General features: G+C 39.4%; 1 protein-coding gene across 3 annotated transcripts in view; it reads left to right on the top strand.

The window, feature by feature from the left end:
• Positions 1-26,649, top strand: part of GPM6A (glycoprotein M6A) — a 357,889-nt gene that overhangs the window by 311,988 nt on the left and 19,252 nt on the right. For all 3 annotated transcript variants that reach the window (XM_045452260.1, XM_045452248.1, XM_045452257.1), the window contains 2 exons: positions 1,053-1,245; positions 20,485-20,641. In XM_045452260.1, the coding sequence (XP_045308216.1) occupies positions 1,053-1,245; positions 20,485-20,641 (350 nt within the window). The remainder of the gene's footprint in view (positions 1-1,052; positions 1,246-20,484; positions 20,642-26,649) is intronic.

Raw genomic sequence — 26,649 nt, 5'->3', positions numbered from 1 at the left:
TCTTCTTGAATTAGTGTTTTCATATCCTTTGAGTAAATACCCAGTAGTGTGATTACCTACTTAATGCTCACAAGAATGATTTGAGGAGGGGCACCTGGGTGGCTCAGTCAGTTAAGCGGCCGACTTCGGCTCAGGTCATGATCTCGCGGTCCGTGAGTTCGAGCCCCGTGTCGGGCTCTGTGCTGACAGCTCAGAGCCTGGAGCCTGTTTCAGATTCTGTGTCTCCCTCTCTCTGAGTCTCCCCCATTCATGCTCTGTCTCTCTCTGTCTCAAAAATAAATAAACGTTAAAAAAATTTTTTTTAAAAGAAGAATGATTTGAGGGAAATTCTGTCACCCTTTTACAAATGATGAAATGAAAAGAATAAACCTACTGAAAAACATAAAGTGAGTCAAGATTTTACCCGTCCTCGTCTTTCTTTTCTCCTGTGCCCGTATCTTTCTCGTTGCTTTCAGTCATGCACCACAGCCAAGAACTGGGTTCTGCATTTGAGTCACTACAAAGCTAACGTACACTACTCTCTTAACTCAAAAGATTCTAATATAATTTGCCTTGCTACATGCAATGTTCTCAGATAGTCTCTAGTCTATTCTCTCAAACTTCTCAAAATTTCTGGTTGAAGTTCACTACATTAGGTTCACATTGAATAGGTTTTGACTCACTATTTTAAAAACACAGCTACAGGGAGTTCCTTAGAGTTAATGTCATTGAAATAAAAACTCAAGCATGTGAAACTGACAGCAATAAAGTGAAGGTAGAATGATATGTATGCACGTTGTGAAGATTGTGGGAAGTCTGAGTTGGGAAGGAAGGGCATCTGTTGGTCTGGGGGATAGAACAATGGAAGTAAATATTCTCTTATTTGTGGAGGATGGGCATATAATTAAGAAACCTGATTTTTATAGCCCCCAGGGCAGCCTAGGACTGGATGTGTGTGTTGACCTGATGTCATCTTTAAATGCAAATATAAATTCCCATAATGCTGACTTTTTTTTTTAATTAGATGAAGAAAAAATATAAATTTCTAACATTTTCCCGTCGGTCTTCTGCAGGGTGTTTTGAGTGCTGTATTAAATGCCTGGGAGGCATTCCCTATGCCTCTCTGATTGCCACCATCCTGCTCTACGCTGGGGTTGCCCTCTTCTGTGGCTGTGGTCATGAAGCGCTCTCTGGAACTGTCAACATCCTGCAAACCTACTTTGAGATGGCAAGAACTGCTGGAGATACACTTGACGTCTTTACCATGTGAGTCACCCTCCTATCGCTTCTTACGTTGACAGTATGTGTTCGCATTGCTGCGTGTTGAATAAACAGGGGTCTAAAGTCCAGTAAGGCACAGTTATAGGTGAAGAAATAAATACCCTTGGGTTATACACCTGAGATGAGATATCTTTGACCTTTACCATGAATACAGGACACATAGCAGAAGGTTGGAAGCCAGCTGAATCTGGACTTGATTTGTGTTTCAATTTGACTGTCAAGTTTTATCCAAAATTCAGTCACCATTAAGTGGAATGCTTGCCTTTCTTTGGCTCTTCTCATTTGAGCAGAAGCTGTTCTAATAGAAGAGAACAGAGGATAAAGAACAGAGCCAGGTGTGAACGTAGACACTGCTGCTAATTCTAGGCAGTTAGCAGAATTCTGCGGGTTCTCTCACCTTCTAAACACACCCATTCAGCTCTGGGTGTAATACTGTCTTTCTTTCCTGCCTCACAGAAGTGATGTGGACTTCCTAATTAATCTTTGGGAGTGGTTCTTATTAACTTCGGTTAATGGCAAATCATAAGAAATATTGAGCACCTTTTTGCTATAACCGTGAGTTATACTTAAGACGTACGTTTGACTCATAAAATGCAGAATCCTGGGATCACTGAATTTTAATATTTTTTAAAAAGTAACTCACACATGGTCTAGAAGTAAAAGAGTTTGCTGTTTAAGTTGCAATCCCTTGTTGCTGAATATCACAGAGAACGAGTGTTGAGGATTGAATTTAGTTCCAAATAAATTCCCAAGTCAGCTCATTTATTGAATGATACAATGCCCACAAAAAGAAAATAACTTGTTTTTGCGCTGTATTTTGTAATACCAGCTGATAGTAGACTTTCTATGGCACTAGCCAGCATAGCATCTGTTCCCCTACAACTTCTTGCATGGATTTCATGCTTCTTGATACTGTGCAATTAGAATATTTTTCATGTTGCTTTATTTTGTCATTCAGAGTAAATTCAAATCCGCTTAATTTATATATACTTTTTCTGGAGTAAGATGGGTTTAGAGTTACAGATCTTAGTAATTAATACGGCTGGTGAGAGTGACTTTGCTTTTTACTCTTAGAATTCCATCAAAAAGGTTAATGACATTTCTTATTTACCCAGAGCCAGTTCCTACTGACCTGGTATAATTCATTCTAGGACCCTAATCTAAGACAACGCTCAGTCAACCTGGACAACTTTCTAGGTAGAAGACAACTTTTCTCTAACTCCAATATCAGAAAATATACCCTATTGCTAAAAATTTTTATAATCTATCAGCTACAGACAGAATATCTTGAATAAAATATTGGCCGTACATTATATTTGTTATTGTATTAATTAAAATTGCTGATTTCTATATAAATGAAAAGATAAAAACCGGCACACATTTCCACCAAGTTATAGAGGAAGAATTTCCTACTTTGCAAAGTGGAAAGCATGTACCCTTGGACATAGTGTATAGCAAAATTTTTAGGAAAAGGAGTATTTATGGGAAATATTTATGCTTCTCTCAAATATAATGTCACTTAAAATTTGGGAAAGATTGGCCATAAAATAAGAAATATGACAAAGCGGGTGTGTGAGACTGAGCACCTCCCCCCAATATAGTTGTTAAGAGGAGAAAGGAGTTAATTTCCCTAACTCTGAAGTGTCCATTTAGAGCTCAGTCAATGTCACTGACTTATTGAAATGAAGAATTCATAGCAAATTTTAAAAATCATAAACTAAAAATGACAAAGGACTTTATATCACTTTCCTCATGTTTACCAATGTAATTTCATTTTACAAATTAGTTTTGAAAAATAGTAATGATCCATTAAAATTAAACTCTTTAAGCCCTTAGTAGACAGTTTATCAATTTCCATTACATTAGCTATATAGCATGAATTGACCCTTGAAAGTTTATTCGTCATTTGGAATATGATTGAATTATCTGAAAATGCTTTGGATTATTGCAGGATAGCCTGCAGAGATCCTTAAGAAGATGATGGCAAAGATATATTTTCATGTGATAAAACTGACATTTTCTTTTTAGTTTTATCTCAGCCTACACTGGACAAAATATGTTTTCACTGTGCATTATTTTAAGCTACCACAGATGTCCTTAAAATCTACAGATTCTCTATATTTAGGCTACATCCAAATTGCTAACCTTAGATACAGAATAGAAGTTTGTAAGAAATCGTGAGCCTAATAAGTGACAGGAGGCGATCGTGGACATCAGGAACCATTTGTCAAGACATCTATTTGACATTTAGACAGCAGACTTTCATATATCACAGACTTCTATTGCTCTGAAGGAAGAGTATATGTGGGAGTTCAGAAGAGAAAGCAGAGATCGTCTGCTTAATTTGGTACTTTTACCTTTGCTCTGTTTCATTGGAAATTAACTGAAATGAATAATGCATTTTTGGAATGGGAAGGACGCCATTTTGACTGGAATAAAGGCAAGTGCTCACCTTATCTCTATTTTTATATTTCAAATAACTAAAATTCTTTATACAAGGCCTTCTGAAGCTACCAAACGAATTCCAACTCTCTCCCTGTCTGCAAACAGCTTGGCAAAACAGAGGGAAGATATGCATCATAAACTTCTTAGGTACCATTAGTGCCAACTGATAAAGATTTTAAATGCAGGTTTAGAGCCAGTAGGGATTACCCTATGGGATGCTGCCTTGCAGGGATATCAGAGGAGTAGATAAAGTGAGGGAGAAACAGAGGATGTAAAATAAGAAAATCCAGAATAGAGGTGGATGAGAGATGTGTTTAGTGGGCAGCATAGTTTGCTTGGAAATAAGCTAAGGTAAGTTTGGAAGAGAATGTGAAGAAAACCCTTGTTGGCCAACTTTAGTCATTTACAGAGAGTCTATTTTTTCCCCCTCCTTCACATGCTTGGTTCAGCCAAATTAGGCACTCCTATCTCATTTACTTATAAAGGAAAAGAAGCCTGTTTACTGGATGTGTGAACTCAAAGATAAAACCAATTGCCCAAGCCTCCACTTTTTCTCCTATGGTCCTCGGGATCTGAGGATTACTCCATTCTTTCTCTTAGCTTCTCTGTCTCTGTCTCTTCACTGTCTTCTTTATCTTAAACACACACACACACACACACACACACACACACATCTCAATATGGTCAGTATCTCCAAGTCTACAGAAAGAAACATGTAGGTCAGGAGCTCTGAAAGATGACTGCTGCATTGCATTTCACTAATCGTCTGTGTGGCATGCAAAACTGACTTCTCATAAATAAGTTTGCATGTAAATAATAAACAAGTTTATAAATATTAAAAACCAATAAAGGAGTAATCTCCGCGGTCACGCAGTCTGCGTTTGGGACTCGAAATTCCCAGCAGTGCCAGCCTTCAACAGGGGAAGGCGATTGACACGCGGCTCCTCGATCCTCAGCTGATGTCACCCATCAAATCATTTTGTCCTACTCCATTTGGAAGGGGAGACCCCCAGAGAGAGAGAGGAGAGGGAATTGCTCAAAGATTTGGTGACCTGTTGATCTGTTTTTAAGTATCGCTCTGCCCCTCCTCATCAACTTGGTTTCTGAGGAACTTTTCATCCTTGCTAAGTCCATGGTTATTTGTTGGCTCCAAAGTTTTGTGACGATGAGTGTGTGGCCTAGCCCACCGCTTCCCTTAGGGGATAGATAGTCTTATCCTCTGACTATAACTTTTTTTTAGTTTGGCATAGCCGTTTAAGGCCCCTCAACATGGGGAACCGGTCCACCACTCCACCACTTTCTGCTGTATGACCAAGAGATCATTTTCTGATCCGTGATTCAGACTTCCTCACCTGAGAGCCACTTGGTAAGGTGTTCTGTGTTCCATCAGTTTCATTTGGTGAGTGAGCAAGAAAGTGGGGTAAGCATTTCACTTCTGCAGGACAGATTCATAGAGGACAGTGCAACGTGGAAACTGATTAGAAAATTAGATCTCAAATATCCAAACCACTAATTTTGCTAAGTGGTTTGGCTTCTTCAGTAACTCTCTGGAGGACTGAGCTAAAGACAGTCTTATTCACAAATACACCCTCTGGTAACTTATTAGACAGGGATTATATTTGGGTTTTGATAAATTATGGAGAGGGTCTAGGATCTGGTACCATTGATTTCCAAAGTGAATGTGTTTTGTGTTCGAAGTTTTATTACTGTGACTTGAAGCTAAGGTGTCAAAAACTGAGGTTACTAGATAATGAATTCTTTGTATTTAATGCACACATAAAAATTAATCTTGGGGCACCTCGGTGGCTCAGTTGGTTAAGCATCCAACTTTTGATTTCAGCTCAGGTCATGATCCCAGGGCTGTGGGATTGAGCCCCGAGTCAAGCTCTGGGCCGAGTGTGGAGCCTGCTTAAGATATTCTGTCTCTCTCTCTCTCTCCCTCTCTCTCTCTCTCTCCCCCTCTGCCCCCCCCCCCGCCAAGCCTCCACTTTTTCTCCCTCCCTCTCTCCTGCCTCTGTCCTCCACTCGTGCACTCTCTCTCTCTCTCTAAAAAAAAAAAAAAAAAAAAAAAAAGAATCTTTGTTTGCCTAAAACAAAAGCAGACAGTAAGCTCAGATAAAATAGATATATTGGATTTGCTCTCAACTTCCTATGTATGTAAATCTTTAAGTCTGCTTATAGTTCACATGTTTCTTTCTTGGAACTAAATGATGTAGAAAACAGTTTTCAGTCACTTAATGGATGGGAATGAGAAGGGAAAAGAAAGTAGGAACTCATGGCAAGACAAAACCAGGTTTCATAGGCTGACAGAAATCACAGCAGGGTACCCGTCCGACCTGGGGGATTGACAGTCAAACCAAACTGCTGGAGTCTTCTACTTACAAGCGTTTTGAAGACCAGACAAATTAGTACTGATAGGAGATTGTTGAGTTGGAGATATTGATTATTGAATTGGAGATTCAAAAATAATTTCAGTCTCATCTAGAACTTATGTTAGAAAAACCATACTGAATTCCTTACTTCTGGTACAGTGACCAGAGAGGATCTCCTTAGGCAGTATTTCAGCCAGACTAGTAGTCCTCAAATAAGTGTCAGAAAAAGAAAAAGAAAAAACCCACTTCATTAATATAAAACATCCACGATGAAACCCAGTATATAAACCATGAAGATGTTAGATGGAGAGACAACAGAGTGTGGTGGATATAAGAGCCCGGGTTCTGGGGTCAAACTCACTGGGTTACTTTCATGTGGTATCTGCCCCTTTATATTGTTGGGGGTTTTTTTCAGTTTATTTATTTGGAGAGACAGAGAGAGAGAGAGAGAGAGAGCAGGAGCAGGGAAGGGGCATAGAGAGAGGGAGAGAGAGAGACAGAGACAGAGAGAGAGACACCCAAACAGGCATCATACCATCAGTGAGGAGACGTATGCGGGGCTCAATCCCATGAATGTGAGATCACGATCTGAGCCAAAACCAGGAGTCGGTTCCAAGAGTCAGATGCTTAACCAGCTGAGCCATCCAGGCGCCCCTGCCCCTTTCTAGTTCTCTTACCTTGGACAAGTTTAACCTGTCTGCCTCAGTCCCTCATCAGTGAAAGGAACTTAACTAACACTGCCAACTTCCTAAGGTTGGTATGTGGATAAAATGAGTTGATATTTTAAAACAATTCTAACAGGACTAGCACCTATTAAGGCTACACACCTGTTTATGAACATACTGCTGACACTGCTGCTGTTACGATCATGATGATGGCCACTGTCACGCTTCCTAAAGTCTGTCCCTGCACACAATACCCCCTAGTGGTGGACTGTTTGACTAGAGTAGATATTCCAACCAAGGTAAGCACCGGAGTAGGCTTCAGACTCGATTAGAATTCAAAGATCTAATTTCTGTTCTCTTTTTTTTTTTTTAATTTTTTAGATGTTTATTTATGTTTGAGAGACAGAGACAGGCAGAGTGTGAGCGGGTAAGGGGCAGAGAGAGACACAGAATCCGAAGCAGGCTCCAGGCTCTGAGCTGTCAGCACAGAGCCCGACGTGGGGCTCAAACCCATGTATTGCAAGATCATGACCTGAGTGAAGTTGGACGCCCAGCCAACTGAGCCACCCAGGCGCCCCTGTTCTCTTTTTTAACATCCAGGAAAACAGCAACTTTAGAAAAAAATATTTACAGATAAGAATATGATGATTTCATTCAAATACAAATTGAAAGGTTATCTGGTAGAGGAAAACTTGCTTTGTGGTTCAGAGAGAGATTTAGGTCAATGAATTTCAGTTTATAAGGAAATAGTTTTTTGACTCAGTATAAAGAACTTTTCAAAAGTCAAGAATTTTCCAAAGAGTACTTGGTCTGCCTTGGAATGCACTGATTTGCCTGTCAATGAAGTATTCAGACAAAGCTGGTAATGAACTTCCAGTTCTGACATGCTTACAACCTGTAACTCACTTGCTAAACCTTAGTCTTTTATTCCAGAACAGCTGAGTGTTTCTGCCTGTTTTGCAAATTGGGTTATATAGCAAGTATGAAAATATATTTACATATATTTACATATATACATATATTTAAAACTTATTGCATTTATTTTCTTTCTATGCTTTTGTTTTCAAATATGCAAATATCATTTTTCAAGCTAATCTTTTGTCTGATTGGTTTTAAAATGAATTCACTCATTCAGCCAAAAATAGTGGGTCATACTATTTGCTAATCGATGTGCTAATCCTTAGGGATCCAGTGTAGAACAAGATAAATTTATTTTCCCCGGACACTGACATGGGAAAGGTATGTGAGCAAAGTGCCTTCCGTATCAGACTGCACAGATAGGAATCCAAGAATGGATAGTTAGTACTTGAATTGATTTCAGGTTAAGAAACAGAGGGAATGGAGAAGCTACAATAATTAATACTATAAGAGTATTGGCACAGGCATAAAAAATATATCAAATGGACCAGAAAAGAGAGGGGAAAAAAAGAATTAAGTATATGTAAGTAGTTATATGTATATATAAAATTATGTCCCTGGTCACATTTTTACCAAAAAACTTCCAGATGAACTGAAAGTTAAAATTTAAAAATAAACTATTTAGTAACAGTTAGAAGAAAAATAGATTAAGATTTCATTTATTAGGGGGCAAAAAGTATCTAAGAAATAGAAAAGTATCTAAGAAATAGAAGAGATCACAAAAGAAAATATATATGGATGTTATATCATATATATTAAATTCTACTCATTGAAGTACTTTAAAAAAGTAAAAGATACACGGAACTGAGAAAAATTTTTACCACTTACATGAGAAGAGGTCCTAATTTTAGTAAAGGCAGAATTAATTCAACAACGAAAGGATACATATTCTAGCAAAATATGAAAACATATTTCATCGAAGAATACAAATGGTTAATAGCGTGTAAATATATGTTCATCCACACTACTGAACTAAGAAAATTAATTTAAATGATACCATTGTTTTTACTGTCAAATTATCAGAAAAATTAAATAATAGTACCTGGTATTGGGAAACAGAGAATAAGTCGTCTTACTTGTTACCGATGCATTTTTAGTTTGCTTCAGACCTTCTGGATACCATGTTGACAATACATCCTTTACAAAGATTTATCTAAAATGATCGTTATTATGGGGCGCCTGGGTGGCGCAGTCGGTTAAGCGTCCGACTTCAGCCAGGTCACGATCTCGCGGTCCGGGAGTTCGAGCCCCACCTCAGGCTCTGGGCTGATGGCTCAGAGCCTGGAGCCTGCTTCGGATTCTGTGTCTCCCTCTCTCTCTGCCCCTCCCCCGTTCATGCTCTGTCTCTCTCTGTCCCAAAAATAAATAAAACGTTGAAAAAAAAATTTTTTTTTAAAAATAAAATGATCATTATTATCATGCTATTTGTGATAGTGATGCCTTAGCTTCCTATTGCTGCTCTAACAAATTACAACAAACTTAGTGAATTAAAAAAGCACATATTTATTGTTTTGAGGGTATTTTTTTTTTTCTTCCCAGTTCTGGGAAGTCGGAATTGGTCTTACTGGGTTTATTGAAATGGGCTGAAATCAAGGTATTGGCAGGATTGTGCTCCATCTGGAGGCTCTAGGGGAGAATCTGTATTTTTACTTCTTCCAGCTTCCAGAGGCCACCTGCATTCCTTGGCTCGTGACCCCCTTCCCTCTTCGAAGCCAGCACTATCACATTCTCAGGTCTCTCTCTGAATCTGACTCTGAATCTTCTGCATCGTCCTTTCACTTATTGGTACCCCTGCGATTATATTGGGCCCACCCACTTAACGCAGGATCACTTCCAAATCTCAAATCATTAATTTAACCGCATTTGCCGAGTCTCATTGACCAAGGTAACCTATTTGCAGGTTCTGGAGATTAGGTACAAACATCTTTGGGGGGCTGTTATTCTTCCTGCCATTCACCAAAAGTAGAGCATTGGTAAAATATATCATGATACCTTCGAATGATAGAAGGGGCCATAATCTTTAAAAAATATTAGATAAATTAGATAATATTTTCAGAGTATATTGACCAAAAATGAAGCTTGTAAGGGAGTATATAATCATCAAAACTTTTGGAATTAATTGTAGTTCCTATGGGGAAAAAACTTGGGAGGATAAGAAGTGAATAATCTGATTTTCTGGTTTTAATTTTATTCTTCTCTACAAAGAATATATATTGCTTTTAAATCCATAGGACAGTTGTTTCTAGAAACATTATCAAATTTTGAAGTTTGCATTTAGAAAGGAGGTTAAGTACTTTCAGGAATTCTTTAAGAAGTAGGATAATATAGATTGTTGCTTTGGAAAGCGAGAGTAGTGAAATAAAGGTGAGTTTTCTTATAGTCTCTGTCATTCATCCTACTATGGACACAATCAGTGACTTCATGATTAGAGGGGTAATTAACGCATTTTGTTGACATATCATTGACAGAAAACTCATTTAATTTAATTTTTCTAATATCATATTTCAATTTCTTTGTTAAGTTCATACATTGCAAGTACTTTTGAGGGAAGGAGGGATTCAGACCAGTCAGATGATGTCAGGTATATCAAAATTTAAATGTTTGGATAATTTAACATTTTGAAATGAATGTCCTTCTAGCAAATGTCCTTCTTCAGATTGTTTGAAGAAAACTTCATGTAAGAATATTTGAGTGTCTAGAAATGTCGATCAGGTACATAGCTTGCGGCAGGCTACATAACGGCCCCCAAAGATATCCAGAATCTCATCCCTGGAACCTGAGACTATCATTTTATGTGCAAAACAGACTTGAAATTGTGGGTGAGTTAAGGGTCTGGAGGTGGGAGGCTCTCTCACCTCGCAAGAGTGGAGTGATATATTCGAATTACTGAAAGAAGGAAACTGCCAGCCAAGAATACTGTGTCTGCCAAAATTATCCTTCAAAAAGGAAGGAGAAATTTCAAAATTTCCCAGATAAACAAAAGCTGGGAGTGTTCTCACCATTGGCCTTACCTTACAAGAAATGCTAAAGGGAGCCCTCCAAATTGAAATAATTTGGTTAAAAGGCAACCAAAAAAACCTACAAAAGTATAAAGCTCACTTGGTAAAGGTAAATGTATAGACAAATACAGAATACTGGAATACCATAATGCTGGCATGTAAATCACTTTAAAAATTTTTTTTATTACTTATTTTTGAGAGAGAGAGAGAGAGTGAGTGCAAGCCGGGGAGGGGCAGAGAGAGAGAGAAAGAGGGAGACACAGAATCCAAAGCAGGCTCCAGGCTCAGAGCTGTCAACACAGAGCCTGACTCGGGCTCGAACTCATGAACCGCTAGATCATGACCTGAGCCAAAGTTGGATGCTTAATGGACTGAGCTACCTAGGTGCCTCATGTAAATCACTTTTAATTCTGGCATAGAAGTTAAAAGACAAAGGTATAAAAAAAATTGTTAACTATAAAAGTGTGTTAATGGATACATAATATTAAAAGGTGTCGCTCATGACGTCAATAAACATAAAGTGTGGAGGGAAGAAAAGTAAATTTAGGTTATTTGTGATAGAAGTTATGTTGTTATTAGCTTAAAATAGATTGTTAACTCTAAAATATTTTATGTAAGAAACATGGTAACCTCAAAGAAAATATCCATAAAAGGTATACAAAAGAAATTAAGAAAGGAATCACAACATGTCACTACAAAAAATCAATGAAATAGAAAAGAGGAAAAGAAAGACAAAAAGTTACACAACGGATAGGAAACAATTTAAAATGGCAATAGTAAGTCATTCACTGTCAATAATAGCTTTAAAGATAAATAGATTAAACTCCTCGGTCCAAAGACATAGAGTGACTAAATGGATAATAAGTAAGATCCAAATATATGTGATCTGAAAGAGAATTGCTCTAGATTTACAGACACAGGCTAAACGTAAAGCATGAAAAAAGATATTCCGTGTAAATGATAACGAAAATAAAGGAGGAATGGCCATTCTTACATCAATCAAAATAAATTTCAAAACCTATCAAAATTTTGAGACAAGAAAGGCGTACCTGGGTGGCTCAGTCAGTTAAGCATCCGACTTTTGATTTCAGCTAAGGTCGTGATCTCACAGTCATGAGATCTGAGCATAGATTCTGTCTCCGTCTCCATCTGCCCCTCCCTGCTCTCTTGCTCCCTCTCTCTAAGAAGAAGGAAGGAAGGAAGGAAGGAAGGAAGGAAGGAAGGAAGGAAGGAAGGAAGGAAGAGAGAGAGAGAGAGAGAGAGAAAGGAAGGAAGGAAGGAAGGAAGGAAGGAAGGAAGGAAGGAAGGAAGGAAGGAAGGAAGGAAAAAGACAAATAAGGACATTTTATAATGATTACTATGTCAGTTCACCAGGAATATATATGTACACAACATCCAAGCACCCAAATATATAAGGCAAATATTGACAGATGTGAAGAGGAACTAGACAGCATCACAATCATGGTAGGAGAATTCAGTATTCTACTTTCTATACTGGATAGAACAACCAGACAGAAGGTTAGTAACAAATAGAGGACTCGAGCAACACTATAGAACAAATGGGCTTAATAGACTTATCTAGAACATTCCACCCAACAGCAGAATACACATTCTTCTTGAGTGCTCATCAAACATCATCCAGGATTGGTCCCATGTTAGGTCACACAACAAGTTTTAGGAAATTGAAGAGGCCTTGAATTCATATTGCTACCTTCTCATTTATTATAGAATCGAGAAGAATAAAATACTTAGTGATAAACCTAAGCAAGGAGGTGAAACATTTATATGCTGAAAACTATAAAACGTTGGTGAAATAATTTAAGTCAAACTCATAGAAGCAGAAAGTAGCATGGTGTTGGCCACGGGCCAGGGAGAACGAGAACGAATTCACTGGGATTTAGACTTTCGGTTACGCAGAATGAGCGAGTTCTAGACACTGTGCTTATAGTTAATTCTGTTACACACTTCATTGGTCAATGGGTAGAGCTCACGTTATGTGTTTTTTGCCTCAATAAAAACTAATAAAATATGAATATTCTCCACAACTGTGAAGGTTCCAAAGCAGCTTCAAGTAGTCTCTAAAATTGCTGATTTTTTTTTTTTTTTACTGAAGTCGAATAGGATATATATATATAACTGAGCTGGAAAAGCCATTCACCTCCTACTCAGTAATTCACTGGTTTTAGGTGCTTAGGAGGAAGCAGCCATTTTTCTACTTTTTTAAAAACAACCATTTTCAAACTTCAAAAAAGAGCTGCTATTTATGCACCAGCAACTTGTCTGCATGACCGTCAAACTACTCTATTCTATAGTCTGTAACATACAAGTGCATTAGACAGTGTCCAAATTAGTTTGAAACCATCCTTAGAGTGAGAGAAATACTGAAGAAGTAAAGAAATAAAGTAACTGCATGAGTGTCTTGGGTCCGCCATAACAAACTCGGTGGCTTAAAACCAGCAGCCTTATTTTCTCACGGCTGGGGAGACCAGAGGTCTGAAGCCAAGGTGTCAGCAGAAGGGCACTCTGTCCCTAGGGGGGTTCTGTTCCCTGCCTCTTCCGGGTCCTGGAGCAGGCGCTCCTTGATCTGAGGCCCAGTCTCTGCCTCCATCTGAATAGTATCTCCTCTTGCAAATGTCTCTCTCAAAACTCCCCGTGCCCCATCTCTCATAAAGATACCTGTGATTGGGGCGCCTGGGAGGCTCAGTTGGTTAAGAGGCCGACTTCGGCTCAGGTCACGATCTCACGGTTGGTGCGTTCAAGCCCCGTGTCGGGCTGTATGCTGACAGCTCAGAGCCTGGAGCCTGCTTCAGACTCTGTGTCTCACTCGCTCTCTGCCCCTCCCCACTCATGCTCTGTTTCTGTCTCAAAAATAAATAAACATTAAAAAAAATTTTTTTAATTCAAGAAATAAATAAAAGATACCTGTGATTGTCTTGAGGGGCCACCTGCATATTCCAGGATAAGCTTCTCTCAAGATCTTTAACTTATCATCATGTGCACCACAGAAGGTAAAATTCATTCTTTGCCATATAAGGTAATATTCAGACGTTTCAGGGGTTAGGAAGTGAATATATTTGGAGGGAAGCATTTTTTTTTAACCTACCACAGTCACCAACACTGTTTTATGCTCTTGAAATAGTTGCTACCTGCAAAAGCTTTTTCTAAGTATGAATATATTAGAAATGTCTGGCAATACGTGAGCACAGTAAATATGACTGTATAGTTCTTTCTCGAGACACTTGTGATCACCTCCTTTTTGCTGTGAGAGGAACACAGGCGAGCATAAGCAGCAACTTGGGATGTTAGAATATATAGGAGCCAGGGGCGCCCGGGTGGCTAAGTCGGTTGGGTGTCCGACTTCGGCTCAGCTCATGATCTCATGGGTTGTGAGTTCCAGCCCTGTGTCGGGCTCTGTGCTGATAGCTCAGAGCCCAGAGTCTGCTTTGGATTCTGTGTCTCCCTCTCTGCCCCTCCCTCCCCGCCCCCACACTCTGTCTCTCTCTCTCTGTCAATAATAAATTTAAAAGAAAATTTTTTTAATTTTTTAAAAATTTAAAAAAGACTATATAGAAGCCAAAAAGAAAAGCATCATTCTAGGTTAAGATAGGGACTAGATCCCATTTCCATAAGACCTAAAATAAACACACACACACACACACACACACACAATCTGTTGCTGACTGTTTCTATTCCAATCTGTAAGTTTTCTGAATTGCTACGTTTCCTAATAAACTCAAGACATAAGTATAGATGGATATTTTCATATGTATATTATATATATTGATATATATATATCTATATATATCACATATATATATCGATATATATGCCATAACTCTAAACCCCAAATATTATTCCTTCCTACTAAAGTCAGGAACAAAGAAAGCAAGGATGAACTCTTTCTATTTAACATGATCTGGATGTATTTGTCAACTCAGATTAGGAAAAATAATCAGGAAGGTAAGAATTGGAAAACAAGAAAACTACCTGTGTTTCATGTCATTTGCAGATGACATGATGGTGTATGTGGAAAATTTGAGAGAATCAGTGATAAAACGAATTCAGATAATAGGAGAATTCAGCAGTGAAGCAGGATATGAAATTTACATGTGAAAATTAATAGCATTTGTAGAGACAGATAATAACCTATTAGATGTACTGGTAGAGGAAAATTTGCTTTACAGTGACCACCAAAAATTAAATAATAAATGTAATAGGAAAGGCTCAAAACGTACAGGAATCAAACTATAAAACATTCCTGAAAGATGGAAAAGTAGACTTTAACAAATGAAAAGGTACCCCGTGTTCTCGGATAGGATCACGAACATGTTAGTGCTCTCAAAATTAGTGTATAGATTCAATGCACCATAATAAAATTCCAGTGAGTTTTTTTTTTTCTTTGTGGAGCTAGACAAGTCGACCCTAAAATTCATGTGGAAGAAAAACACAAGATCAGCTAGGAAATCACTGAAGAAGATCCATGAGGGGATCTAACCCTACCAGATATTAAAACATAATCAAAGCCCCTAAATGGAATGGAAAGGAAAGCAGAGAAATAGAAACATTTAGATCCAGAAGACAAGTGCATGATGGAGAGAGTCCTCAAACCAGTAGAGCAAAGGTGGTCTCTTTTTTTAATTCCAGTATTATTAAGCTATACAGTGTTATATTCGTTTCAGGTGTGCAACATAGCGATTCAACAATTCTGTATTCTGTACTCAGTATGCATCACGATAAGTGTACTCTTAATCCCTTTCAATGGTGTTCTTAATGATGTTGGGACAACCAGACAGCCTTTTCTCTCTCTCTCTCTCTTTTTTTTTTTTTTTTTTTTACTTTTGATTCCTTGTACTCTTGACTTTAACTTCGTAAGGGATACGTAAATATCTGGAGTTTTATGAGGCGAATCCCTGATGTCATATCATGTCACCCCCAAATCCTCCAGTATGTGTCTCCGGAAGACGACTTGTCATAATAATGCCATTATATAACATTGGATACAATTAACGATACTGCTGCACTCTCTGATATTGAAACTAACATAAACCTATAAAATATGGGTGCTGCTAGCCTCCCCACCCCCCAGAGAAGCATCCACGTCTGAGAATTTCCAAGGTGTTATAGACAGCCGTTTTGAAAAAGATAAAATTAGGTCCAATTCTTGCACGTCCCAAAATATAAACACCAAATTGATCGGAAGTCTAAATGTACTAAAACGGAATGATACACACACTGGGAAAAAACATGGGTGAATTCCTCGATAGCTTGGGTATTATGACAAAAATCCCAGTGTAATGAAAAAGAAGACAGATAACTTTGACAACATCAAAGTTTTTTTAAGTTTTATGGCAAAATGCCATAAGCAATGTCAAAAGACAGATGGCAAAGTAGGAGAAAATTTAGCAACGTGTATTATAGGTAAAAGTCAAATAGCTCTACTAAGCAAATGTATTTAAAAAATTGAGGTGAATATAGGACGTGGGCAAAACACATAACGGTTCACAAAAAGATAAATATTGCCCATGATCATATAAAAAGGTGATCAATATCACTCTTACTAAGATAAATAAAGGAAGACTACAATACCAGTTATCACCCATCAGCTTAGCAAAAGTTCAGAAGCTTGACGATACACTCTTTGGTTGAGGTTGTGCAGAAACAGATTCTCATACATTGCTGGTTGGGATACAGAAATGGCGCAGCCCTTACAGGGAGGAATCTGGCAGTTTCTAACCAAGCTACACACCTTCCCTTTTCAACTGATCGATCCTTCTACCCTAAGGATATACTATCAACTATTTTAATACATTTCTACAAGGTTGTTCATTGCGGTATTGTTTGTGATTGCAAAATATTGGTAACTAAACGTGCAAGCATAGAATACTGGTGAATAAATAATATATGTATATATATTATACTAGGAGTACATGCAACTGTCAAAAATAATGAGGAATATTGCTGTGAACTGAAATGGAGTAATTTTAGAGGATATTATTGATTGGTCAAAGCTAAGTGCAAAAGAGCCTATGTATATGCTCCCTCCCATGTAAAAAAGAAGGGAAAACAGGAATATGTACACACACATGCATACATTCACACTTGCCTTTACATTAAAAAAAAAAAAACAGAAGGATTACAAGGAAGCAATGAACAAGGAACAGGTTGGAAGGGATAGGGAAGGTCATGACACTTCTCTGGGTGTATGTTTTTAGACAGATTTGACTCTTAGAAGCATGATGATGTTTTACATGTTCAAAAATGAAATTAAGTCAATATGGATGGAAGGGGGACCTAAAACTGAAACAAACTAAAACAAATAGACCCCTACTGCATTTCAAATGAATACCATAACCACAAAGAAGGGAAGAAAAAAGAATTCACTTATCTAAGTAATTTAGAAACACAGTATTTGTATACTCTCAGTGTTAGGCGGAGGGCAAGGGGAATTGCAAACATCCTAAATTCTTCATTTTAAAATTTTTTATTGTTTATTTATTTTTGAGAGAGACAGGGCATGAGCAGGGGAGGGGCAGAGAGAGGGAGACACAGAATCCGAAGTAGGTTCCAGGCTCTGAGCTGTCAGCACAGAGCCCAATGCAGGGCTCGAACCCATGAACCGCAAGATCCTGACCTGGGCCAAAGTTGGTGCTTAACTGACTGAGCCACCCAGGTGCCCCCTGACTTCTTTTTAAGTAGGTTTTATTTTTATAATACTTTGGATGAAATAATGTTGAAATAACTTTAGGCTTATTACAAATTGAACAAAAGAATACATGTGTATTCTTGGGAATCAGGATTCTCATTAAGGAAGGGGGACATACAACATAGACTGGAGGCAGGCAACCAAGAACCCTGTGGAAATCGATTGGATTTGGAAATATCACTCTGAATTTGAGATTTCTAAAATACATGTGTGTGATATGCAGACATGTGCACATGTACACGTATGTGCATAGGGATGTAACATGTTTATGTACATGCATATATGAATGTCTAGGTGTATAAATCACCACAGACACCACAGCAGCAGTGAGAACACATACTACCCACATCTTGATCTCCAATACTACTAATTAAAAGAACCAGGGCCTGGGGCATCTGGGCAGCTCAGTTGTTTAAGAGACCAACTCTTGGTTTTGGCTCAGCTCATGATCCCACAGTTCATGAGATTGAGCCCCACGTCGGGCTCTGCACTGACAACACTGAGCCTGCTTGCGATTCTCTCTTCCCCTCTCTCTGCCTCTCTTTCTATCTCAATAAAATGAAATAAACATTAAAATAAAGAACCAGGGCTTGGCAAAGGGATTCCTAATTGGGGCTTGAGGAAGATATAAACCAAATGAGCTGGGTCCTCTTGCTGTGTGAGAAGGTAAGGAATACTTTACAAAAAGTGATGGCCAAATGTCACACAGATATAGGAGCCAGCTTTGGGGACACCCATTGGCCAAGTCGAGAATAGTTTGAGCACCAAAATTATAGTAGTGCCTTATAAACTTCAGGAGAAAGAAGCAGACATCATTAGTCCATATCATTAATGGACAAATAGACAAAAACAATAAGTAAAAAGGGGAGACGGGAGGGCTCTTGCTTACACTGGAATATCCAGTGCCAACTGGTAAATATGAATGAGGGCTACCGGTAGAAAATGAGCGTTTTGTTAACACAGTGGGAAGATTGGATTAGTCAAGATCCAGCCATCGGTGGGTGCTAACACTGGCAGGAAGTTTTGATGAGGAGCACGGTGTTTGCATGGTCCTCCGGTGGCTCTTTACAGATCACTTATTAGTTACAAGGGAAGCAGTAGTAATTACACAGCACAGAAATCAGACGTCACCTTGACTAGATGATGCAAATTAGTATCACTACGGAGGGGCAGAGGCACGGAGTATCACCTTTATCATATTCTAGCCAAGAATGAGTAATCTGAATCTAGTCATAAGGAAACGTCATCAAATTCAAAATGAAGAACATTCTATCTAATGAGGAGGGAGTGGGATTGTACTCCTCACCTGCGCCAATGTCATAAAGACAAAGAATCTGTGGGAGTGTTCCTGGTTCAAAGAGAGTAAAGAGACGTGGCAAATAAATGCAGTACGTATCCCTAGACTGGGTTGCATACTGGGGGAGAAGATGCCATAAAGTTCATCCCTGGGTCTGTCCAGTTGGTAAAACTGGAATACAATAATAGATTTGACACAAGTATTGTATCAGTGTTAGATTTCCTGAAGTCAATAACAATATGGTGGAGAATTTCTCTATGTTCAGGTGTAATTACCCAGAGAGAAACACAAGAGAACAATAAATGAGGTAAAGTATTATCAAATAGATAAAGGATGTACAGTTTTTCTTCGTATTATTCGTGTTCCTCCACTTTTGTAAATTTGAAATCCTTTCTAAACAAAAACTTAAATATATTTTAAAGTATGTCATTTTAACTTGAAAATCTTATGGAGAAGCCCACTAAACCAAACTCTTCAAAGTCTGATCTATCAGTCGAAATCCTCAGATTCTTTCACACGCCTGGTGAGCTCACAAGTTCACATCGTCTGCTGCACTGCCCCTAATAAGTAAAACTGTGCAGTGTTTAGATTTTCAGACAGGGGAAGATCAGTCATTAAACAATTGCCCTGGTACAGTGAATGCTATTACATGCATTCAATTAAAAATAATATTGTCATAGCATGAGGAGTTCCTAAATCTCCATCAGCATGATCAAGCCTTCTAATCCCTCGTTTGTCCTCTTGTAAACAGTCCTCATCGTTTGTCTCCACCCTGTCTACTCCATTCATACTCCAATAATAAGAGAAAAGAGAAAAAACAAACGATGATGTGAAAGAAAGAGCAATTTTCGTACAAAAGGATATCAAGACTACAAAAAACAGAATGTTAGCTAACATGTATACCTCTCCACATACCATGGCTACACAAGTAGTTTTGTTTCTAGAAGCAGCAAAATAGATAAGTTATGGTTTTTCTTTCCAAAGGGCTTTGGGGTTCCCGTACAATATCTGGAATAACAGAAACATCCATTTACAATTTATAGACAATACACGTGTCTCCCCACCTTTAAATACATGGGCACGGACCTGTGAGAAAGGAAAGACTACCTGCCCATTCTCTGTGGTATTTATGCCATAACTGAGCTCAGGCTCAGTTCTGTGTCTGAATTCTAAATCCATTAGCGATTCTGCCTAAAAAAGGCTTGATTTTTCAAAATTACAACGTTTCTTTAAAAACATAATTTTTTCATTATTGACATTATTATCAGCAGAAGATACTCGTCATTGTTTACAGTAAGCATGAAATAAAACACAGTGACCATTGACTGTCATAAAAAAAATCACGAGGTGGTCATGTTATCAAAATGGATTCGTCATTAACCATGAAGCTTTCTTTCTCTTTTGATATGTTTTCAGAACTCAGTAGTATATACATAAATCTTTATATCTGACATTTTGTCGTAATTGGAGAAATTATATGATGAAAATCCTACTTGTCAAATGAATTTCAGCAAATCCCTCTAGCCGCGTGACTCACTGCTTTTCCAAGACTACCTCGGCATGAACCAGGGAAGGGGAGGCAGGAAGGGAAGAGGGGTAAACACAGACGAAGAGCCCTATCAACAGATACTAGAAGGGGCAGAACAAAACGTATATACAGATATTAGGCATATAAAGCAGAAATGTGTTTAAATCCAGCCTCCATCATGGGCATAAATACACTATCGCTGTCGTTCCAAGGGAGCCATGAGCATAGGAGAATCAATTGCCACCAATCAGGCATGAAGAGTTGCTGAAATAAACGCCTTTGTCTCTTCTCCCCCAGGATTGACATCTTCAAGTACGTGATCTATGGCATTGCAGCTGCGTTCTTTGTGTACGGCATCCTGCTCATGGTGGAAGGCTTCTTCACCACCGGCGCCATCAAAGACCTCTATGGGGATTTCAAAATCACCACTTGCGGCAGATGTGTGAGCGCCTGGGTACGTTGCGTGTCTGTGTTCACGTGGGTTTCTTTCAATAGCACACAGGTGTTTGTATTCATCTGCCGAGAATTAAAGTATTTTTTTTTTAACACAGTCACGTTCCCTCCCTGCGATGGCGATCTACGATTTTAAAAATATTATTTTCTCAGTTAAGATTATTCCACGTGAAAATTCAGCTGCAAATTCTCAAATCATAGGCAACACAACTAGTTTTTGTTTTAGAGGCAGCAAAACGGTAGGTTGATTTATGAGTTTTTTTTTTTTTCCAAAGGGCTTTGGGATTCCCATACGATATTTAGAAGAGCAGAAAAAAATCCATCTGCATTTATGGACAGTATGTGTGTCTTTCCTCCTTAAATATATGGCTGTGTGTTACTGTAAATTTGGGGGAACTGTATTATGTAATTTCTGTTTGATATGACATAAGGTAAATATCATACTATTACTGGGGCACCTGGGTGGCTCAGTTGGTCAAGCGTCCAACTTTGGCTCAGGTCACATCTCACGGTTTGTGAGTTCGAGCCCCACGTCAGGCTCTGTGCTGACAGCTCAGAGCCTGGAGCCTGCTTCGGATTCTGTCTCCCTCTCTCTCTGCCCCTCCCCTTCTCACGTTCTGTGTCTCTGTCTCTCAAAAGTAAATAAACATTAAAAAAAAAACTTTTTTAAATTGTGCTATTACTATCGTATTATTTTTAATCCTTACTGATAATGATATTTACTGGTAAATTGAACTTATAGTCTAGAACTACAGCAAGGCAATCAATGCATGTAGATCTGTTAAAGCGCAAGAGTGGTTTAAAAATTGAGTAATGTAGTTGCAAGTACTTTTGAACATTTATGCAGAATAATTTTCCTATAAAGAAATGCTGGAACTTCCATTATTGGCTGAAAAACATAAGAAACACATTTTTCTTATATTTCCGGTGTCGTATAGGAACATCTGTGTGATTGCAGCATATGTTTCATATTAAATAAGAGGTCTCTAAAAAGGAATGATATAACTTATATCAATATCGCAGAAAAGTTTGAAAATACCTGTTCATCATCAAACCTATGTTATTGTTTTACCAGCTTGTAGCAAGTTCTGTCATGCTGTTCAGTGTCAGCAGTGATAATCATCTGCAGAAAGGTTGCCCGTGTTGTGGGTGTTCGTAATTTACCCTGGAATCATTTCTTGTAAGGCTCATTTCTTTGGAATGACGCTTATTGAAAGAAGTTTTTAGGATCAGCAATTTCAAATTACAGATCTGGAGGTAGTTAAGTTAAAGGTCTTTGGTTGATTTCAAAAATGAAATATGATTATTCTCTGGGCTACTTGTCAGTGATCCCTAAGTGAAGATACCTGTCTCTATGAAGAAAGCAAGTTGCGATTTGAGATTCATGTTCCGCCGATAGAGTATAGTGATTTCAGTTAGTGATAGGCTGTTTCCTACCATCAGGAATCATCACAATACTACCTGTGGGCCTTAGCGAGTCACATGACTCCTTGAGCTCACACTTGACTCAGTTACAGAATGAAGACAGTAGATCATCCCTTCTGCTCGTTCCAGCCCAGAGAGTCCATGATGCTAAAGCACTAGTGAAATAATAGAGAAAACCGATATCTCTAAGCACGTTTTCACCATCGGGGAGCAACCTTTTGCCAGGAAGGGTGCAGTTGATTATGCTGTTTCGTTGAGAATTGTAAAATCACTTCCTCGGGTCGTATGCAGAAGTAAAAGATCACAGAAGAAAACTGCTATCTCTGTACGGTTAATAATGATCTGCTGACCTTTCACACGGCCCGAAGATATTTCAAATGAGAATTTTTAAAGCGAAAACACGAGCCACCTTTTCTTCTATAATAGTAACGATAGTGTTCATCGGTCCCGCCCAAAAGACCAGAAGCTGCGTGGGCTCCTCCAGAGGGGACGCAGGAGGGAGTTGGCCCCCTAAGACACCCCACCCACCTGGAGGTGGGTGCACCCCCAACCTGGGAAGGAGCAGAACTCGGCAAGAGCCGGAGCTGTATGTTGTGCACCTGCAGAGGTCTGTCCCCACACCCAGGGGCACAGCCGCACTGCCCGGAAGCAGGTGGGGGCTGTGGTGCCGCAGGACCTGCTACCCTCTCTACCCACCTTGCTGGTCCCTCGGGGCTTGTGGTCAGAATGAATGGGGGTGGGGATTCAGTCACCTTCTCCTGCTGCCCTTTTCCTTTGTTTCCTATTTCCACTCTGTTTTTCCCCCCATTTGTAGGTAGATGGTACCTTACAGTCCACTCTGCGTTCTGTGAGTTCACCTGTTAGCCCCTGGTATCTTCCTTCACTTTAAAAATGTCCTATTGATGCTACACCCATGCATTTCTTGAAATACTGAGTAATACTGAAAGGTGAAATAGTTTTTTTGCAGCAACCATATTAAGTGAAAAGCTTCCGGAAGACAGACTAAAAGAAACTTGTCATTCTGTCCTGTTTCTCTATGTTGTATAGAAAGTAAAATGTCTACAAACTGAACTGACATCAGCACAAATGAAGTTAATTTTTTTTTAATGTTTATTTAATCTTGACAGAGAGAGAGACAGAGCCTGAGCAGGGGAGGGGCAGAGAGAGAGGGAGACACAGAGTCCGAAGCAGACTCCAGGCTCTGAGCTGTCAGCACAGAGCCTGATGCGGGGCTCGAACCCACAGACTGCGAGATCATGACCTGAGCTGAAGTCGGACGTTCAACCGACTGAGCCACCCAGGCGCCCCACAAATGAAGTTAATTTTAAAGCAGCATCATATCACTGAATAGAGGATGCTGATCAATACTCTCTTTTCTCAGTGGATGCTCTTGAAAGCAGAAGTTGATCTGCATTATAAATTTCCTCGCCTGCGTATCAAAACCAGTTGAAATCCATTTCAGAATTTTAGGTGCTGTCATTCAAAACCCTGAATGTGCGGCACATTAAATGTAAAAGCACAGTTTTAACCTTTGTATTATGACATCAGGTGAACAGTTATTAAAATACTTTAAGGAACAGCATTTATTTAAATTAAATATTGGGGCGCCTGGGTGGCTCAGTCAGTTAAGCGTCCGACTTTGGCTTACAGTTCGTGGGTTCGAGTATCACGTCGGGTTCTGTGCTGACAGCTCAGAGCCTGGAGCCTGCTTCAGATTCTGTGTCTCCCTCTCTCTCTGCCCCTACCCGCTCACACTGTCTCTCTCCTTCAAAATAAATAAACATTAAGGAAAATTAAAATAAATAAATTAACTATTAAATGGCACCAAGTTGAGTACAAGTCAACAGGTGTTATTCGATACGTTAAACACGAACTCATACTTACTTTTTTTGAATGTCTTCTCCGTTAAATATTAAACCAAAAAATCTCTTTATTCAGTTGCAATTGGGGAGGCATTCAGTGTCTCACATTTTGAAATCTGCGGGTATGTGCTGTGACATCATTAAGCTTTCTTATTTCTAAAAATTTCCCATTACTGTTGTGACACCAGTGTGGATCTTGGAATTTGTCTGTGTTTGTTCCGACACTTCAGATTTTTAAGCCCAACAGTTTTGAAGTAATAGAATTCTTTTTTTAATGTTTATTTATTTATTTTGAGAAAGAGAGAGAGAGAGATCGTGATCTCACGGTCGTGAGATTGAGCCCCACATTGGGATGCACACTGGGCGGAAAGCCTGCTTAAGATTCTCCCTGTCCCTCTGCCTCCCTCCCCCGCTCACAGTCAGTCTCTCTCTCTCTCTCTCTCTCCCCCCCCCTCTCTCTCTCTCTCTCTCTCTCTCACACACACACACACACACACACACACACACACACAAATAAAAAGAAATTAAAGCTTTAAAAAAGGAGAAATTATTTTTTAGAGCAGTTTTAGGTTCACAGCAAAATTGAGTGGAAACAGATTCCCTGTATACCTCCTGCCCGCACGTATGTCTGGCCTCCATCACTATGAACATCCTGCAACAGAGTGGTACCTTTGCCACGGCCAATGAACCTAAAGTCATAGTTTACATTACTTTACCCGTGGTGCACATTCAAGGGGTTTGGACAAATATATAATGACACGTACCCACTGTTACAGCATCATACGGAGTAGTCTCTCTGCCCTAAAACTCCTCATGTTCACCCCTCCTCTCTTCTAACCCCTGGCAACCACTGATCTTTTTACTGTCTCAGTAGATTGACCTCTTCCAGAATGTCACGCAGTAGGTAGGCTTTTCAGCTTGGCTTCTTTGACTTAGTAATAGGCATTTTTAATCTTCCCTCCGTGTCTTGGCGTAACTTGATAGCTCAGTTCTTTTTGGTCCTCAGGGATACTCCAGGGTCTGGATGGACCACAGCTGATTTATCCATTCACCGAGTCCAGCACATCTGCCTTTCTCCCGAGTTCTGGCAATTATGAATAAAGCTGCTATACACATAGCAAATAGTTTTTAGAACAATTCTCTGATCACTACTTGTGCATAGGTAGTTTGGGGCCATAATGATGGCAGTAAGATGATGATGATTGCATCTTTTCAAGTTAATTTACATCATGTTACGTGATTTTTTTTTCTGCCGTCAACTTCACACGGTGTATACTTTCGAGAGCCTTCTGAGTTCAGTATTGCTAGTGCTGTTCCATTTTGCATCTGTAGTGGTAGCATATTCCGGTATTGATTTGCTTGCTTTTCTTTGACTTAGCATTTCTTCGTGTTAGAATTGCGGTTCTCAAGCAGGGGCTCTTTTCCCCGCTGGGGACGTTGAGTAGTGGGCAGCCGCAGAGCTGGCATCTGGTGGGTTGAGGCCAGGGATGCCGCTAACCGTGCTGCTGTGCACAGGACACTCCCCCGTAAAGAATTTGCTGGCCCCGAATTTCCATAGTGCTGAAGTTGAGAAACCCTGGTTTAGAAATTTGGTTTCTGTCCAGTGCCTCATTCATGCGTGCATTTGGCTGACACTGGCATAAATTTCTGGCAAATCGTCCCCACTTTACCTTTTTTCACTTCAGATGTACTGCTCCGAAGAGCCTAAAGATGAATGCCAAAGAAGCCTTCACATCACATGTGCTCATGAGCGCTTCATTGATTCGCGTAGAGCAGTAGCCCTTCACACCGGATGTCCGTTAGAATCACCTGCAGAGATTTTTTTAAAATATAGATACAATCTGCACGGGCAAGGCCTGGGGCATCTCTTTCTCACAGTCGCCAGATGGTCCCCCTGTGTGGCCACGGCGGAAAACCACTATGAGAGGCTGGGCTCCCCCCACTAATGTCCACGTAGTGAGACTTCTCCATCACAGTACATCAGGGCTCCAAGCTATTTCTGCCCGCACGATGACTATGGTTGATGATATGACTTTGTGCGTTTTAAAGTTGTGCAGGGAGTAGCTCATGAAAGTTCTCATCATAAGAAAAAAACGTGACCGTGCCTGGTGGCAGACGTTAACTGGACTTACTGGTTATAGTGAGCGTTTATTTCACAGTGCGTGTAAATATCAAATCATCATGCCATACACCTGATACTGGTATGTTGTCTGTCCGTTATTCCTCCGTTGAAAAGGAGAGTAGTTCATTGATTTATTTAATCCTCACGTGACAGAATAGCATCTGCCATGTTACTAGCAATGGAAAGCTAGAAATAAACTACTGATAATTATGAGAATTTTATTACATACAGAGATTTTTTGTTTTAACCTTGGATTACACTTGATCAATTTGAATAATCTTTCAGTGTGGGTAATTATCAGATTCTAAGATCAAACATTAAGTAGGAAGATAGAATTATATTTTTTGCTTGTTTAATTTGGGTACTTTTGTGACCCCGAACTGCTACGCCCTGAAATAGGATGGGTGTGCGCTCAAAATTCCCAAAAAAAAATTCTTTTGTGCCCTTCTTAGAACAACATGTATGAATTGGGCGTCATGAAAATACTTTCTCACAGCAAAGATATCTTCTGTCAGCCCTGAGAGTTCTGGCCTTGTAGCGTGCCGGGGACAGCAAGCGTGAGTCCTTGTGGTGGTTTCCAAAGTCACGCCGTCCATCGGC

Source organism: Leopardus geoffroyi, chromosome B1 (genome assembly GCF_018350155.1).
Source record: "Leopardus geoffroyi isolate Oge1 chromosome B1, O.geoffroyi_Oge1_pat1.0, whole genome shotgun sequence".
Taxonomy (NCBI): Eukaryota; Metazoa; Chordata; class Mammalia; order Carnivora; family Felidae; genus Leopardus; species Leopardus geoffroyi.
Note: the sequence above shows the minus strand (reverse complement) of the source record. Positions and strands in the feature narration are given on the sequence as shown.